At 40.7% G+C, this 16,133-nt stretch overlaps 1 protein-coding gene across 1 annotated transcript in view; it reads right to left on the minus strand.

Annotated features, from left to right (window-relative positions):
- Positions 1-10,776, minus strand: part of TPO (thyroid peroxidase) — an 87,975-nt gene extending 77,199 nt beyond the window's left edge. Inside the window, exons 1-2 of the mRNA XM_018559228.1 lie at positions 10,605-10,776; positions 8,632-8,761 (exon numbers count right to left, since the gene is read on the minus strand). Of these exons, the coding sequence (XP_018414730.1) occupies positions 8,632-8,761; positions 10,605-10,776 (302 nt within the window). The remainder of the gene's footprint in view (positions 1-8,631; positions 8,762-10,604) is intronic.
- Positions 10,777-16,133: the final 5,357 nt, after the last annotated feature.

The raw sequence follows: 16,133 nt of genomic DNA on the forward strand, positions 1-16,133 counted from the left end.
GGGGGGGGGGGGGGGGCACAGCTCTAGAGAGGCAGAGCCAGCATTCAATCAGCCAGTGGGGTGGATAGCGACAATATTGTCGGGATCCATCGTGGCTATGGTGCGGCTCTCCGCTTTCAGCATATAGCGGGCAACAGCCCGCTATATACTGAGTTTAGGGTCACAGGAGGACATTAGTATATGTCCTCCCGTGACCCTGAAGAGAACTTTGAGCAAAAAAGGTTGCCCCATAGTTCTCTTTTAAAGTGTTCAGCCAGAACTTTTTTCTTAGCTTTTGGATAGAGTGGGTAAGGTTTTGAACCTACGTCAGTTGGTTACTGTTATCCAGGGCTCCATTAAAAGGATTTCCCCTTTCTTGCTTATGTTTTACTGGACAGAAAGTGAGGGTAAATCTCCAACAGCAACACAGACAAAGATAAACCAAATTAATGGGTAGTGTACAGGAAGGCTTTCAAATTTGTATTTCTCTCTGTGCCCCAGTATTACATTTTTTCCTTCATTTCCTGTCTGGCAAAACTCTTGTCATTAGGAGAATAAATCATAATTCTCTCTAATGAATCTCTAGAGAGCAGAACAAACCTGACAAGTGTTATAACCCTTCCCAACTCTTTCCAAAACTAGAAAAAAAGCTTTTGGTTTGACATACACATGACATGACACATGACATGACATGACATATACATGCATAATAATACGGAGTTAATTGAGGATGTTGCAGTCGGGGAGACACTGGGCAATAGTGATCTCAAGGTGATTGCTTTCAATATTGGGTGCAAGAAAGGGAAGGGGGATGGGCGGATGAGAAGCCTAAACATCAGGAAGGCGAACTTTGATAAACTACGCAATATAGTGGGTGAGATCGAATGGGAAAACGTATTTGATAAACTAAACTTTGACCAAAAGTGGGACTGTTTCAAGAACAAATTACAAAATGCTATTACCAGGTGTATACCGCTGGGGAACAAAAGTAAAAGATCAAAAACAAAGCCAATATGGCTAAATAAATCGGTAAAACAACACATTAAGGAAAAAAAATAGCATTTAGTAAGTATAAAATGGAGGGGACAGTATCGGCATTCCAAAACTACAAATAATTTAATAAAAGATGTAAACTGGCAGTCCGGGCGGCTAAAATTGAATGTGAAAAATATATCGCCAAAGTTAGTAAAAAGAACCCCAAAATTTTGTATCAGTACATAAACAGTAAAAAGGGGAGAAAGGAACAGATAGGCCCAATAAAGGACATAAATGGGTCGTTACCCACAAGCGACAGGGAGAGGGCCGAGGTGCTATATACTTTCTTCTCGTCGGTATTCACCAAGGAAACAGACGGGTTCAATGTACATGATAAAACACAGAATTTAACAAGAAATACAACTGAATGGTTGACGGAAACTGGGATACAACATAGGCTTAAACTACTAAATGCAAATAAAGCATTAGGACCTGATAATCTATACCCCAAGGTACTCAAACAACTGAACAAGGAGATACCGAGACCACTGTTCCTCATTTTTAAGGAATCTCTAATGGCTGGTAGAGTGCCAAGCAACTGGAGAAGGGCTAATGTGGTACCTATATTCAAAAAAGGGTCAAAATGCCAACCAGGGAACTATAGACCAGTTAGTCTGACATGCATAGTGTGTAAACTGTTGGAGGGAATTATTAAGGCTACTTAGTGGAATTCGTCCGGGACCATAGTATAATAAGTGATGTGCAACACGGATTTAGGAAGGATCGTTCTTGCCAGACCAACCTGCTGACCTTTTACGAAGAGGTAAGTAGAGATCTGGATGGGAGGAGGCCGGTGGACGTAGTATATCTGGACTTTGCCAAAGCGTTTGATACAGTGCCACATAAACGCTTTTTATACAAGCTAAGTGCTATGGGCATAGATTAATTAGTGTGCACGTGGATAGAAAACTGGCTACAAGAACGTGCACAAAGAGTATCAGTTAATGACACCTTCTCAGACTGGGCGTAGGTCATGAGTGGTGTGCCCCAGGGTTCGGTGCTGGGTCCCATGCTTTTTTACCGATTTCTTAATGATATAGGGGAGGGAGTGAGAAGTCATGTCTCAGTGTTTGCTGATGATACAAAAATTGGGAGGTTAGTAGACACAGATTTAGACATTATAACATTACAGGAGGACCTGGATAGAATCGGGGTATGGCAGATGAAGTTAAATGTCGATAAATGTAAGGTAATGCACCTTGGAGTTAAAAATAGGCAAATGGACTATACACTTATAGGTGTGCCACTAGGGAAGTCGGAAACGGAGAAGGATTTGGGGGTCATTATAGACCGCAGATTGAATAACAGCGCACAGTGCCAGGCTGCTGTAAATACAGCAAGTAGAGTCCTGTCTTGCATTAAGAAGGGAATGTATTGCAGGGACAAGTCTATAATTTTGCCACTATACAGATCACTGGTTCGCCACATCTGGAGTATGCGGTCCAGTTTTGGTCACCGATACTCAGAAAGGATGTCCTTGAGCTGGAAAAAGTCCAGAGGAGGGCAACCAAACTCATTAAGGGGTTCGAGGATCTGAACTATGAAACAAGGTTGTTAAAATTAAATATGTTCTCGTTGGAGGTTAGGAGATTAAGGGGGGACATGATTTTCATGTATAAACTATTCAAGGGTGACAGCAACCTGAGTAACAAACTGTTTATGGTTAGTTCCGTAACAAAGACCAGAGGGCACAACCAAAAATTGGTGGATAACAAATTTCAACATACAGGGCGCAAGGGGTTCTTCACAGTTAGAGCGGTTAGGGTCTGGAACTCGCTGCCACAGGAAGTGATTTCAGCTAAGAGTGTTGAATCATTCAGGAAACTCCTGGACGAGTTCCTTGGAGACCGTAACATAAAGGGGTACAGGTACTGCTAAGAGAAAAATCACACATGGACTCATATACACGGACACACCTGCTCATAAATGCATATACACAATAGGTTGGACTTGATGGACTTATAACTTTATTCAACCTCAAATACTATGTAACTATGTAACTATGTAGCTTTAAGGGGATGTTGTTCATTTTCCTTAAGGAAACTCCTTAAGAAAGATAAACAACATCGCCTTGAAGTGAATGACCTTGTGTGGTCTGCACTCTTTGTGATTGGTGGAGTTTCATGGTTAAATGAGGGCACATTGTGTGTGAATGGTGTGACTTGATACTTTAGGTGGGAGGAAAGGAAATGGTGTTCTTGGTTTTTTGTAAGTAGTTGGTGGATAAAAAGGGGTCATAACATTAGTCATGTAGTCAAAGATAATGGGAAATCGGACAGGGGCTCTAACCTTTCACTGGCTATTCAAAACGAAAAAAAAAAAAAAAAGTTATTACCTGGGTTGGGCTTTAAGCATTGTGGAGAGGCAGCAGGGCTGAGAGCAAAGAAGGGGATTACTTGGGAGGGCAGGTACTCCCCCTACAGCCCTTCCTGTTAAAAGGTAACACAGGTGAGAGAGGAGTGGGGAAGCTGAGAGACAGACAGAAAGGTCTGTGTGTGCGTGGCTGCTCAGAAGCAAGTGGACTCTATCTTGGTGAGATCACCTAAACGCACTACGCAGTGCAATCTTATTGAAGGACTTTACCGTTTTGCTGAAGAAAGCTGTTTGTTCTGTTACCGCTGGATTAAATAAAAACTGTTTATTTATATTGGACTGTGTTGAAGACGCATGTGTACCCCTGGGGTTCCCCACAGCATGTGAGAAGCATCTAAAATATATATTTTTTAATATTCTGAGGTATTACTGTGGATTTTCACTTTAAACTAATCAAATACACAACTTTGAATAAATACCGTTCATTTACTAATTACAAAAAGAAATAAAAATGATTTTATTATAAAGAATATATTAATTATAGATTAAAGCTAAAGCAAATCAAACTAATCCCGGTGAAATTATTGTGGCTAAATTGATTGCTACTGTTTGTATACTAAAGAAAGAGCATGTTTAAAAATAGATTAGAATGATTAATTTTGCATGTTTTCCTAATTTTCTGATGGTAATTATTTAAACAATCACAAATTAATCCATACAAGTGTTTTAGGAATTTGTTAGCTCCACAATAAAAAATGAGCCTGTTGTTTAACAATGTCATTATGGGTTGCTGAGTAATGCCTTTCATTTTATTTCCAGCGGAGTGCATATATAATAACTGATTTGTTGATATGATTCCTGCTAATTACCCAACCAAAACATTCTTTTGTAAAGTCACATTACTCCTCTATGTCCTAAAATTAACCCATGAAACACCAGGGGTATTTGAAACTTTCATGACGAGTCCCAGGTTTCAGTTCTCCATATTTATTAGTATACTACAAAGTAGGGATGCACCGATACTTTTCAGATACCAGTGCCGATACTTGGCATTACCATCTACCAGGGTTGCAGCTGTTGCAGCTGGGACCTGACTCTGGCTCTCCACCACTGTCCTGAAATCATTAGTCTGTATTGTTTTAGAAAAACTGTCACATGACAATAAACATAAATGTATCAGTACTTGTATCTGTGAGAACTTGGACAAGTATCAGTACTTGTACTTGCAAAATGGTATTGGTGCATCCCTTTATTTATATTTATAAAACCAAAATCATACAGGAGCTCTGTGTGCCCCTTACAAATGACAGCTGCCTCCTAACTTTTGAATTTGTCTCTAGTCTAGTCATGGAGCTGGAAAAGTATCTGTACTTGTACTTGTACCGAGTACGGTACTTGGTATTGGTGCATGCCTACTACGAAGTGAGGGGAATTCCCCTCTTAGACAATTGTCATTGGAAAAGGTGTCCCAAGGGGAAGGTTTACCATCACTTTCTGTTGACAATTGACAATAGTCCCCAGGTCTAACAGAGATGTTGAATCTACCTAGCGGGGATACAACATCGATACAGTGGCCATTTTTCCTAAGGCAGATTACTAGATCTCCCTTTACTTCCTGGAACTCTGGCACATGTGACTAGGACATGTGACTATGCACATCATCTCAGGGGAGGAAATGCCTTTCCCTGAGATCTAATGAGATTACAGATGAGATTTCCCAGCAATGCTCTGCTGATGTAACCTTCCCAGGATGCAACACTTTGGCACATTACATCATTTGTGCCAGAAGTGGACCAGAAAGTAGATGAACTCTATTTGTAAGTATATGAAAAACAAGTTTGTAAGATGTAAGATGATGTTAAATCAACATTCAGAGATGTGATTTTAGTGAAAGGGGGTAAAGGTCCACTTTAACGTTTAAAAAGTTGACATTTCTTTCACGAAGTTGTCAAATTAGAGGTAATTACTTTTCAAGTACAATAAACCTATGAGGACATTAAGCATATTTTCTCAGCTATATTTTGATTATGAGAATATCCCATGTGTGCTTTACCTGCTGTATCTTCCCGGGCCTGGAATAAATGCTGTCTAATTTAGCTTTCAATTTGCATCATTTTCTAACACCATACTGTGTGTACTGTGGCCTAATGATGCCAGAACACACAAATCATTCCAAAAAGACATCATTAGAAAAGTAGACAACCCATGGTATTTAGCAAGAGTAGTATTGTAAAACTGGTGTTTCTTTTTTTATTTACATTTTATTGGAGGATGATGCATACATTAAAAGGAACATATTTTATTAAGCTGATCAGAATTCCAATTCCAATTTTATTTATAAAAATCAAAGCATGTATAGGTTTATTTAAAGTGAAACTAAACTCAGGAGTTAAATCTTAAAAATGCATTCACGTACCTTAACTATTAACAGAAATGTATCTTATTTGTGTATCACTCGGCTATAGATCCTCAAATCATCTCTGAATTGGTGCTGACACTGTCCTTCCTTCTGGAGGGTGGCTTCTTTTGTTCCCCATGGTCCCTGTGTGTGTAGCCACTGCTCCAAGCTTGTTCCTGTGATGGACTACATTCTCACGTTTAGCTTACAAATTGGTATTGAGATTGTAGAACATCATGGGAGTGAACTTGGAGCTGTGGCTACTTTACAACACACAGGGACCACGGGGAACAAAAGGAGTCACCCTCCAGAAGGAAGGACAGTGTCAGCACCAATTCAGAGATGATTTGAGGATCTACAGCTAAGCGATACACAAATCAGATTGATTAGAGTTTTTGGCTGTGAATGTACCTTCAGTGTGTGAGGTTGACCATGATAATTGGTTTGGCTGGGACCTAGCCATGCCAACAGGGAACACAAGGAGGGCAGAAAGCACAATTCCACTTAGATAAAGGGGTGTTTATATTAATTTCCAAGAGAAAATCAGTAATCTATCTTCTAATCAGCATTTATCATGAATCCAGTGAAAATCATCTATTCTAAACCTGGTGTATTTGTACCATATACGATTACATGCTGTCAGATGTGGCTGATGACACCCTGTCATTTACTTCAATGAGTGCAGAGGCCGCATCTGAACGTGACACCTGGAATTTTGTAGGTACTTGCCGCAGAAATTCCAGAATGCCCAGTGTAAATGGGACCTAAAAAGAAATGAAGGTGTGACATTTTAACTGAGGTCTAAGTTACCATTTGCGTTTATGTCCACTTTAGGAGAACATATAAGTGTAAAAAAAAAACAAAAACATATTCTGTTAGGACCACAAAAGAAAAAATAAAGTGGCCCCATGGGATTGTCACCTCTATCACCCATGTGTTTTTAAAAAAAAAACTAATTATATTTAAAAAGAGGGCTGCGGTTAGTGTTAGGTTCTTGTCTATCTTGGGCTGCTTTGCTGTTTTATTTTCTGTATTTCATGTCTGCTGTTGCGAGGAAGATTTCCCTCTGTTTGATGAGCAAATCTTCAAGCAGCTGAGATTTGGATTGGTAAAACAGGAAAACAGCTGGTCAATAAGTGTTATCTCTCACCTCTATAGTCCATCCTGTTACTGGGCAGTGCCAGTAGGTACCTCAGGACCGGCAGCTGGACACAGCTCTGAATTATCTTCAGCCTTTCTTTTGGATGCTTTGACCTGACCCATTTTTGAGCTGAATGATGCCCAATGACATCAAACTCTTTCCTGTGAACACATGCTATCATGAATCAATCCAGTGTGTATCCTGCTGCACTCCTGACTGTTATACATCTTGTTGTTGGGTGCTGTAATGATGGCGGATGGCGCAGCCAGATGCGATGCATATGCAAATGGTCACCAGCACACCACATCAGAGTATCAATGCTGTATCCCCAGTGGTTTAGTGTTACATTATTGTCATATTGAGCCTGATAAAGAGACCCTAGGTGGCCACGAAACTTTGCTACTTTGTTACATCATGTCCATTCGTCAATAAAGTTGAATCTTGCACATAAAAAAAGAGTGCTAATGGCCATTTGTATCTGTGCACACCCCCTGGGTCTAGCATTTTCATTCAGCCCTGGCCCACACAGTACTGTTGCATAGAACTACACTGATTAGAACTACACCGATTTATGAGTGCCACCCTGTGCGTCATTTATGCCCACCCTCCACGCTTCAATTGAGGGGAAAAAACAGCGTGACACAGAGGATACTTGGAATTAAGGTGTGTATAATTCAATTTATTTCAGTTTAGGTGTAAGGGAGGGTTGTAGAGAGCAGAAGGTAACTAGGTTTGCTTTTTTTTTAAAGCTGGAGTTGAGTATTAAAGATGTGGTGATCAACCCATTGTACAGAAGGCATTTCTACATACATGATTATTTTCGTACATATACTATATATTGCATTCAACTTTATTATAAAGCAACACAAAGTACGCTAGTTATGTATCTATGTTTTGATTGCTTCCATTGGCATTGCTGTATTTCTTACTTCTATGGGGTTTATGTTATTCCTACTGGCAAACCTAAGTGGGTTGTGAATTTATTGCATTAATTAAGTACTTAACAATCTAGTGTCATCCATAAAGGCATTTTGTCTTCTCACTGTGTAATTATGAATGATATATGAAAGAACACAATGTGTTGATTCAATAGTTTACATCATAGCAACATTACTTTGAGAGTAATATTTATTTGACACAAAAAAAGTTCACATACAAAGTAAACAGGAGCCTTACATCACTTATTTACTACTGTATAGCTAAAGAAGGCTGTGGAATATACTAGAGGACAACTCCCAATCTTCTCTATACTTTACTAATAAAAATCACATTCATTATTTTTTAAACCCCAAAACTTGTGTAAAGTAGGGATGTGACCTTATGCACTGTGTAAACTCATTCCTTAGATGTTTGTAGATGATTAGGAAGTGTCCATTGTGCCCGTTGGAAACGGTCAATGTGGGATTATGAAGTGAATCTGTACTCACTTTGGGGAGATTTCCTTTCACTTCTTGATGTGTCTACACCTACAGCTCTTGCTGGTTCCTCCTGCTGACCTCCATGTCATTACTGTATTCTTTAGGGGATGGAGGTCAGTAAGGGGAAATCAGTGAGAGCTGTAGGGGACCACGGAGATTGACATCTTTGGAAATGTCTGTTTCCCAGTGAATTTGGAGGATCATTTCTCAGGAATAGAGAGTAGTTCAGCGGTGTGGGAGACAGGAATGGTACATATTTACAGTCTTCTTCTGCAGGTATGCCTTTGTTGGGATATTTTGAAAATGAATAAAATTAGCTGTATTTAATAGATATTGAAAACATTTACCTGTTGTTGCAGGCTCCATTTATTTGCCTGTATTTAGAGGCCAGGCAATTTTTGGCACAGGTTGGTGCTTTATATTGTGGAATGCAACCGGTGATATTCACAATAATATTAAGAATATCAGGAGCCGTTCCTGAAAAATAAAAAAGGCATTATTTGTAAACTATGTTTCTATTTAAATTCTCATTTTTCATTGAATTTTATTTAAGGCCCACCTTCAGCCAAAAGAATTAAGATGTTTGGAAAGAGTGAAGAAATTATAAGAACTGCTGTTGATTTTTTATTGGTGTCTTTTTTTTTTTCTGTCCACACTGGAGATATATTTTTTATCCCCTCTTGGTCCTCTGACCCCCTTGTCACCAAAACATGAGGAAAGAGGGATCTCTTCAATGGGGAGAAATAAAAAACACCCAATTCTGAACACACACACACCGCTCCCCAACCAATGCTGCCCCCATCCTTTCCCTGAAGGTCCTCAGCATGTTGTGTATGGATTTTTTTAGTACTTTCTTTTCCTGAAGCCTTTTAGCTGTTCATGGTGAGGGTCCTTTTTGCCACTTCTCTGTAGTGGGTGGTCCTTAATGATGCAGAGAACATCACTGACATGACTATTGCCACTCTCTGGACCAGTACATTGTGAATGAAAGGCACAGTGCTGATGCCCCTTTCAGGAGCATAGTCCATGACACTCTACATGCCCAATAAAGTACTCAGTCCCACTATTAAAGCCACTAGAGATCATGGAGTAATTATTATTTTCTCAGGTGACAGTGAGGTGATAAGAATGTTGTACACAACCTCATTAGCGTTTTTTTTGTAATTGGGCGGGTAGAATCCCTCCCCTTGTGACAGTGAGCTTTGATAATCTGTCACTTCAGTGATTCTGCAGAATAGACTTTATTATTCAATTTGTTAGGGAAATACTTGTGTCACTAGACAAATCTTGCACAGAGTGAAAAGGTCAATGCAAGAACCAAGCACATTAGTGTTAGACACCATTACCTTTGAGACCTTTGTATGTGACCATTGCAAGTGACCACTTTTAAAATAATGACATACTATTAAGAAGCAGTAGATACACTTTAAAATACCCCATCACTGACCTCTGCAGCTGCTTGTACTGTGGAGTAATTCACCCTCAGTAGTGCAGTGGAGGAGTTCCATTTTACTTGGCCTGGGACCCGACCAAGTGACCTTGCAGCCCCCCAGCCTTCTAATCTATAATGTGAACACAGAGCAAATGTACAGTAAGAGGGGGGAAAAGACCCAACGGTGAAGACTTGACTGATTCTATTGTGATTTAGAGGATGAATCGTTCCACAGTGCCTTTGCCATAGCTCATATGGAGAGTTAAAAAATACAATTATAAAGCAGTACAGAGGAAAGGAGCACTGCACTAAACTGCACTAGGAAAACATTTGTCAGTGTATGACTTTCTTCTGTTTCATGAGACTACTTGTCTGGAAAATCTGCATCTAAATGTATAATATTTCACATTTTCTACTGTATGTGCTTGTACTAGCTGTCCTGATTTAAGAAATGCTACCCATTCTGTATACTTCAGGGGCCATTAAGTAATTTTTTAATATGTTCCATGTTTAGTAGTGAAACCAAATATTGTCAGTTCACAATAAACAAATAAATGTTATTTCATTACATATGAAGTGAATATTCTTTACAAAGCAAAATCCATTAAAGTGTAATAAAAAAGAAACTTTATGCAATTTCATCCACTGAATGAACTTATTTAAAATTGGTGCCTTTTCAGCCTGGCATTTGCATGAAAATATAGCTGAGTCATATATCTATTAATATATATTAAGTCTTTATGATCTAATATTATTAGATGTCTTTACACATATTGCCAAGGTAGAAAATGTGTATACTGAAAATGTGCCTATTCATATGAATATTCAAATATTACTTTTAAATGTTTTTTTTTCTTATGGTTATACACAAATAAGGAACATAATTACCAACTGGGTGTGAAGAAGGTTTGTAGGCTCCATTCATTATAGCTTGCATCATGTGCTTTCTGTTCTCCTCATTTTTGAAAATCGTTTTGTTTTCTGGTTTGGTTGAAGATAGGTCATCAGTATCTAAACTTCTAAAAAGGAAAGCAACATTAACGATCAAAACCTTTGCCATGATCATACTGATTTTTTTGAAAGGATTAAAAATGCATGCTCAGTGGAGCTGGTTAGACATCCATTTAACTATTTTATGCACATGAAAGTATTTGCCATCTTTGGTGGCAGAGTAGGGACTTAACAGAAATGGATAAATGTGACCAACAAAGGGCAAACAAGAATCCCTGTTTTAATTCACAATTATCAAAAGTGTGCATTGAAAGCTGAACTCTAGGCTCACATAAAAGACAAAAATGAACACAGCACTGTGATCATTATAGTGTATTGTATGTCAAGCTGAAAAACTGTTTCTTGTTTTGCATAGAGTGGGTAAGGATTAAAAATATCATCAGGTTTTTACTGCTCTCTGGGGCTCTGCTAGGGAGATTTTTTCCCCTCACTTTCTGCCCTGCTGAGAATGGTTTCACTTGATTATACAATGCACACAAAAAACTGGGGTTTTCACGGTAGCCCAGTGAAAGGATAACTAAACAGATATGAAAACCAACCTTTTATTTTGTAATTTAAAAACACAACTTATCAGGATCCAGATATGAACTCAGGGCCTTTGCTGTAGCTGGCAGTGGATTTTCCTGCTGAGCCACCTGGAACCTTGGTTAGTCACTGGATCTATTGTGCAATCCTTAGTGAAACCCAGTTTTCTGCTAAACTCTCAACTCCTTACTCCTCCCATGAACCTTCCAAATCTATTTTCTTTTTATGAGAAGGGAGCAATAGATTGGACAGAGGAATGGCTGTGGATATAATATACTTGGAGTTTGCAAAAGCGTTTGACACAGTTCCCCACATGCGGCTAATGTATAAGTTAAGGTGAGTAGGTATGGAGTATTCACTCTGTAGTTGGATATAAAACTGACTTAAAGACCGTATTCAGAGAGTGGTGATCAATGATTCATACTCTGAATGGTCTGAGGCTGTTAGTGGTGTGCCCCAGGGTTCAGTGTTGGGCCCCTTACTGTTTAATCTATGTATAAATTACATATAATTGGGGATTATAAGTACAATTTCTGAGTTTGCAGATGGCACCAAGTTATGTATTGGAATGCAGTCCTTACAGGATGCCTCCAACCTACAAACAGATCTGAATGCACTGTGTGATTGGGCATCTATTTGGCAAATGAGGTTTAATGTTGATAAATGTAAAGTTCAGCACTTGGGGACTAAACATGCATGCGTCATACACTCTAGGGCAGGGGTGGCTAACTGCGGCCCTCCAGCTGTTGTGGAACTACAAGTCCCTTGAGGCTTTGCAAGATTCTCACAGCCACGGGCACGACTCGCAGAGGCAGATGCATCATGGGATTTGTAGTTTCACCACAGCTGGAGGGCCAGAGTTTGCCACCCCTGCTCTAGGGGGAGTATGTTTGGGGAGTCAATGATGGAGAAACATCTGGGTGTACTGGTAGACCATAGACTGAATAATAGCATGCAATGCCAAGCCGCAGTTTCTAAAGCAAGCAAAATATTTTCTTGTATTATACGGGGTCTATAGACTCCAGAGATAGATACATAATCCTGCCCCTGTACAAAGCATTAGTAAGACCTCATCTGGAATATGCAGTTCAGTTTTGGACACCAGTTCACAAAAAGTATGTTGTGGAACTGGAAAAAGTGCAGCGAAGGGCAACTAAACTCATAAGAGACAGGGAGGAGGTCAGCCCTGAGGAAAGATTAACTGACCTGAATTTGTTCTCTCTGAACAAATTGAACTATGCTTAATAGGAGTTTATTTTGCCTTCGTCTGGATCAACAGTGGGTACTTGTGGGCATAGAGTTCTGTTTTAGGTTTTTCTTTCTTTTTTTTTCCTCATCTCTATAGGTTGAACTCGATGGACTTGTGTCTTTTTCCAACCTGACTAACTATGTATCTATGTAGCTAGTTAAGCCATGCCTCTGCACTTCCTGTTTACCAGATTATTGTCAAGTTATTGTGCTCCTGCCAATATCTTTCTGCCTGCTGCTTCTGTGATACTACTTCCTCATACTGCTATTCGTATACCGATCCTTGGCTGCTGATTCATCGACTAAGCTTATTGCCTTCCCCTTCAAACCTGATTCCTTTTCCTACTGACCTCAGCTTGATCCCTGATTATGCTTATGCCTGCTCCTATACTCCTACACTACTACCATCTACTACCCGGCCTGTTATACCACAAATTTGCCTGCTGTTTCAGCTATGGAACTCCAGGTCTGATCCCAGATCATGACACAACTACTAAATGCATGAGAAAGTTGATAGTGTTTTTATAGTCTGATTCCATGCCAAGAATAGTGAGGTGGATAGTAATTCACTAGATATGGTGTGCCTGGCTTGTTTTATATGTTTCTGGCTCTAAGGCTTGGACAGCAGCAAACCTGTCCCTTTTACAGCAAGGGACAGCCAGTCCAGACGAGCAGCTGTTTTGTGCATCCGTTATCCCTGATGGTTTTCTCAATTTGACTGCATGCCCTTTCAATGCAATTGCACAGTTTTAAGGTAATGTTATGCTCTATTTCTGACTACGCATTATGCCTGGTTACCTTTCTGTTTGATTTGAATCATGTCTGTTTCAGTGCAAGACTATTTAGATTTGAATTCTGGCAGGAGTATGACATCATTGTGACGTCACACAGAAAATGTGACCCCTGGGATTGCTCTGGTTTCACGTTCTGTTCTGTGTATATATATATATATATGTGTGTTTGTGTGTTCACCTGCACTTTCATCACATGTTCTGCCTGAGGAAAGGTATCCTGCGAGACCCCGAAACATTGCACCAAGTGTAATATTCGGGAGCCCAAACTTTTACCTGGGCTGATTTTATATGTTTCTGATGCATTTTACTGGTACTAGTTTCCTCAGGAGAGAGGTGCTCACACAAAAACTCATGAATATGAACATATAAACAGCATCAGAAATCCATGCACCACAATACACTATTTTAAACACAAGGATCACATATAGAGGCAAAAGAAATCTCACCGCTCCATTCCTTAGCAGCCATCAAGACTCCGCAGGTGCTGGTCTAATAGTTGCGTCTCCACCTTGGAATGTAGTAGTATATGAACAGACCACACTATCCAGAGAATTCCAATACTTCAGACTTTATTGAAATTCACAGCATATCCAGTATAACAGTGTATGTAACAGCAAATACCAGCAGCACAACCAGCTAAACCAGCTAAAACCTCTCACATGTTTCACCCATAGGCTTATTAATAGAGGTAAGAGAGACCTCTATGAATACGCCTATGGGTGAAACATGTGAGTGGTTGTAGCTGGTTGGGGGGTTTGCACTGCTCAGGGCAGGATTTTGCAATGTGGGGAGAGTGAGTTAAAAAACAAATAAAAATAAAAAACACCACATACACATGCTCAGGGTTGCCATCAGAAAATTTGGGGCCACTTACACAGCTTTGAGCCTAAACTTAGTAACGTGCTGGACTCTGGACTTAGTAACGCGCTGGACTCTGGACTTACAAAACAGAAAAATGGTCACTCATCACTTTTGTTTGCCTGGTGAAGGGACCGGACAGGTTCCGAACCGTTGCCATGCATGGTGATATGACCTGTGACAATGAATAAAAGGTTTTTGTTTTGAAGAAAACCTGGAGTGCTGGTGACCATTTTTCTGTTTTGCAAGTATTTGGCGGCACCATCTGCGGCCACTTCAACACCCCCCCCCCCCCCCCACATTGTATTAGGCTTCTCGGTCAGGAGTGCGGTGGGACTCACTATTTGACGGACTCTGGACTTAGTAAGGCACTGGACTCTGGACTTTGTAACACGCTGGACTTAGTAACACACTGGACTCTGGACCCACCTGGGACCCTGCAGACCCCACCAGAGAGTGACCCTGCAGAGCACACAATAGATTGTGCACAGCCCATCTGAGACTCTCTATGGTGAGCTCTGCAGGGTCTTAGGTGGGCTGGTTGGGGCCCCTTTCCCTGCACTTCCTCCCAGCAACTCTTACCTGCCGCTGCTGGGGCCCGGCCTCCTCCGCCTCCTCCCCTGTAACCTCTGCCATGCCACCCCTTGTACGGCCACTACACATGTGAGGGACGTGGGCTGCCTGGGGGGCCCGGGCCCCTCACATGTGTATCGCCATACCCCCCATGATGGCAGCCCTTCACATGCTGCAGGAGTAGGCAGAGTGGGGAGAGAGTTTAAAAAAAACATACATACACGTGCTGCAGCTTCTGATCAGGAGGCAGAGTGGTGAGAGATTTAAATAAAAATACACACAATGCAGCTTCTGATCGAGAGGAGGCAGAGTTAACTTGCCTATACAGTCCACAGATGAGTCACTCCACCGAGGGTACATTTTACAGATGGCTGTCAGACGGCAGGTAAAGCCACAGTGCAGGATGAGCGACTCAGGCACACTACAGAATGTCACCCAACTTCATACAGTACAGCCACACTACCTCCAAAGTCCCACGCATGCAGCATATACAGACAGCAGAGAGAACCTAGGGGCGGGGCTGATCTTACAGCGCCAGAGCCCTGTCCATACTGCAGCCGCTCACTGCTAAAAAAAATTACGCCCTCACCTGCTGGGTGCCCTCAGGCAGCCACTTGTGCTGCCTTACAGTAACATCGGGCCTGGCACTGCTTGGTATTTGCTGTTACACGCACTGTTATACTGGATTTACTGTGTATTTCCATAAAGTCTGAAGTATTGGAATTATTTGGATAGTGCAGTCTGTTCATATACTACTACAAGGATCACATAGTCTTAATTTAGCTTCTTATAATGTGCTTACACCATGAAGCACTTCCTGTCTGGAAAAATATCAACAGGATAGGAAGTGAGGAGAAATGTCGCTAAAGGAGCCCCACATAGCAGTACAAATCTGGTTGTTGTTCTAACTCTTCCCCATTCCATCCAAAACTAAGAAAAAAAATTTGCCTTTACATATATGTATTTTTTTAAATGCAACTAGTGCAAGTACCTGAATTTGACCTACTATCAAAGCTCTGCCGTGCAGGGACATCAAGAGGCTGAGTGTAGTGTACGGAAGAAGCGGGAGCCATTCAGTTCATGTGCTGGCAAAAAGGAGGAACATAAGAAAAGTCCAGTCCAGTCAAAGGATGAGGTGGGTCCAGGATTACCTGGGCTTAGAGGAAGTGGATGAAATGATGCCAGCCATCTGACTGAAGAGTGATTTTTTTATTTTATATTTTAATGGACTATTCATTGTTATTTTTTCTGGAGCCCTACTTTAAGTATACAACAGTGTGCAGAGGGTTAATTGTGAATATGTATTGCAGATGGCCACCATTATCAACCACCTCCTATTCCGTTTAGCTGTGTGACCTTTACCTGTTGATAGAAGGCTGCAACAGCTGATAGAAAATTATGATGCTGC

This window comes from Nanorana parkeri, unplaced genomic scaffold, assembly GCF_000935625.1.
Source record: "Nanorana parkeri isolate BGI_ZX_2015 unplaced genomic scaffold, ASM93562v1 scaffold383, whole genome shotgun sequence".
NCBI lineage: Eukaryota > Metazoa > Chordata > Amphibia > Anura > Dicroglossidae > Nanorana > Nanorana parkeri.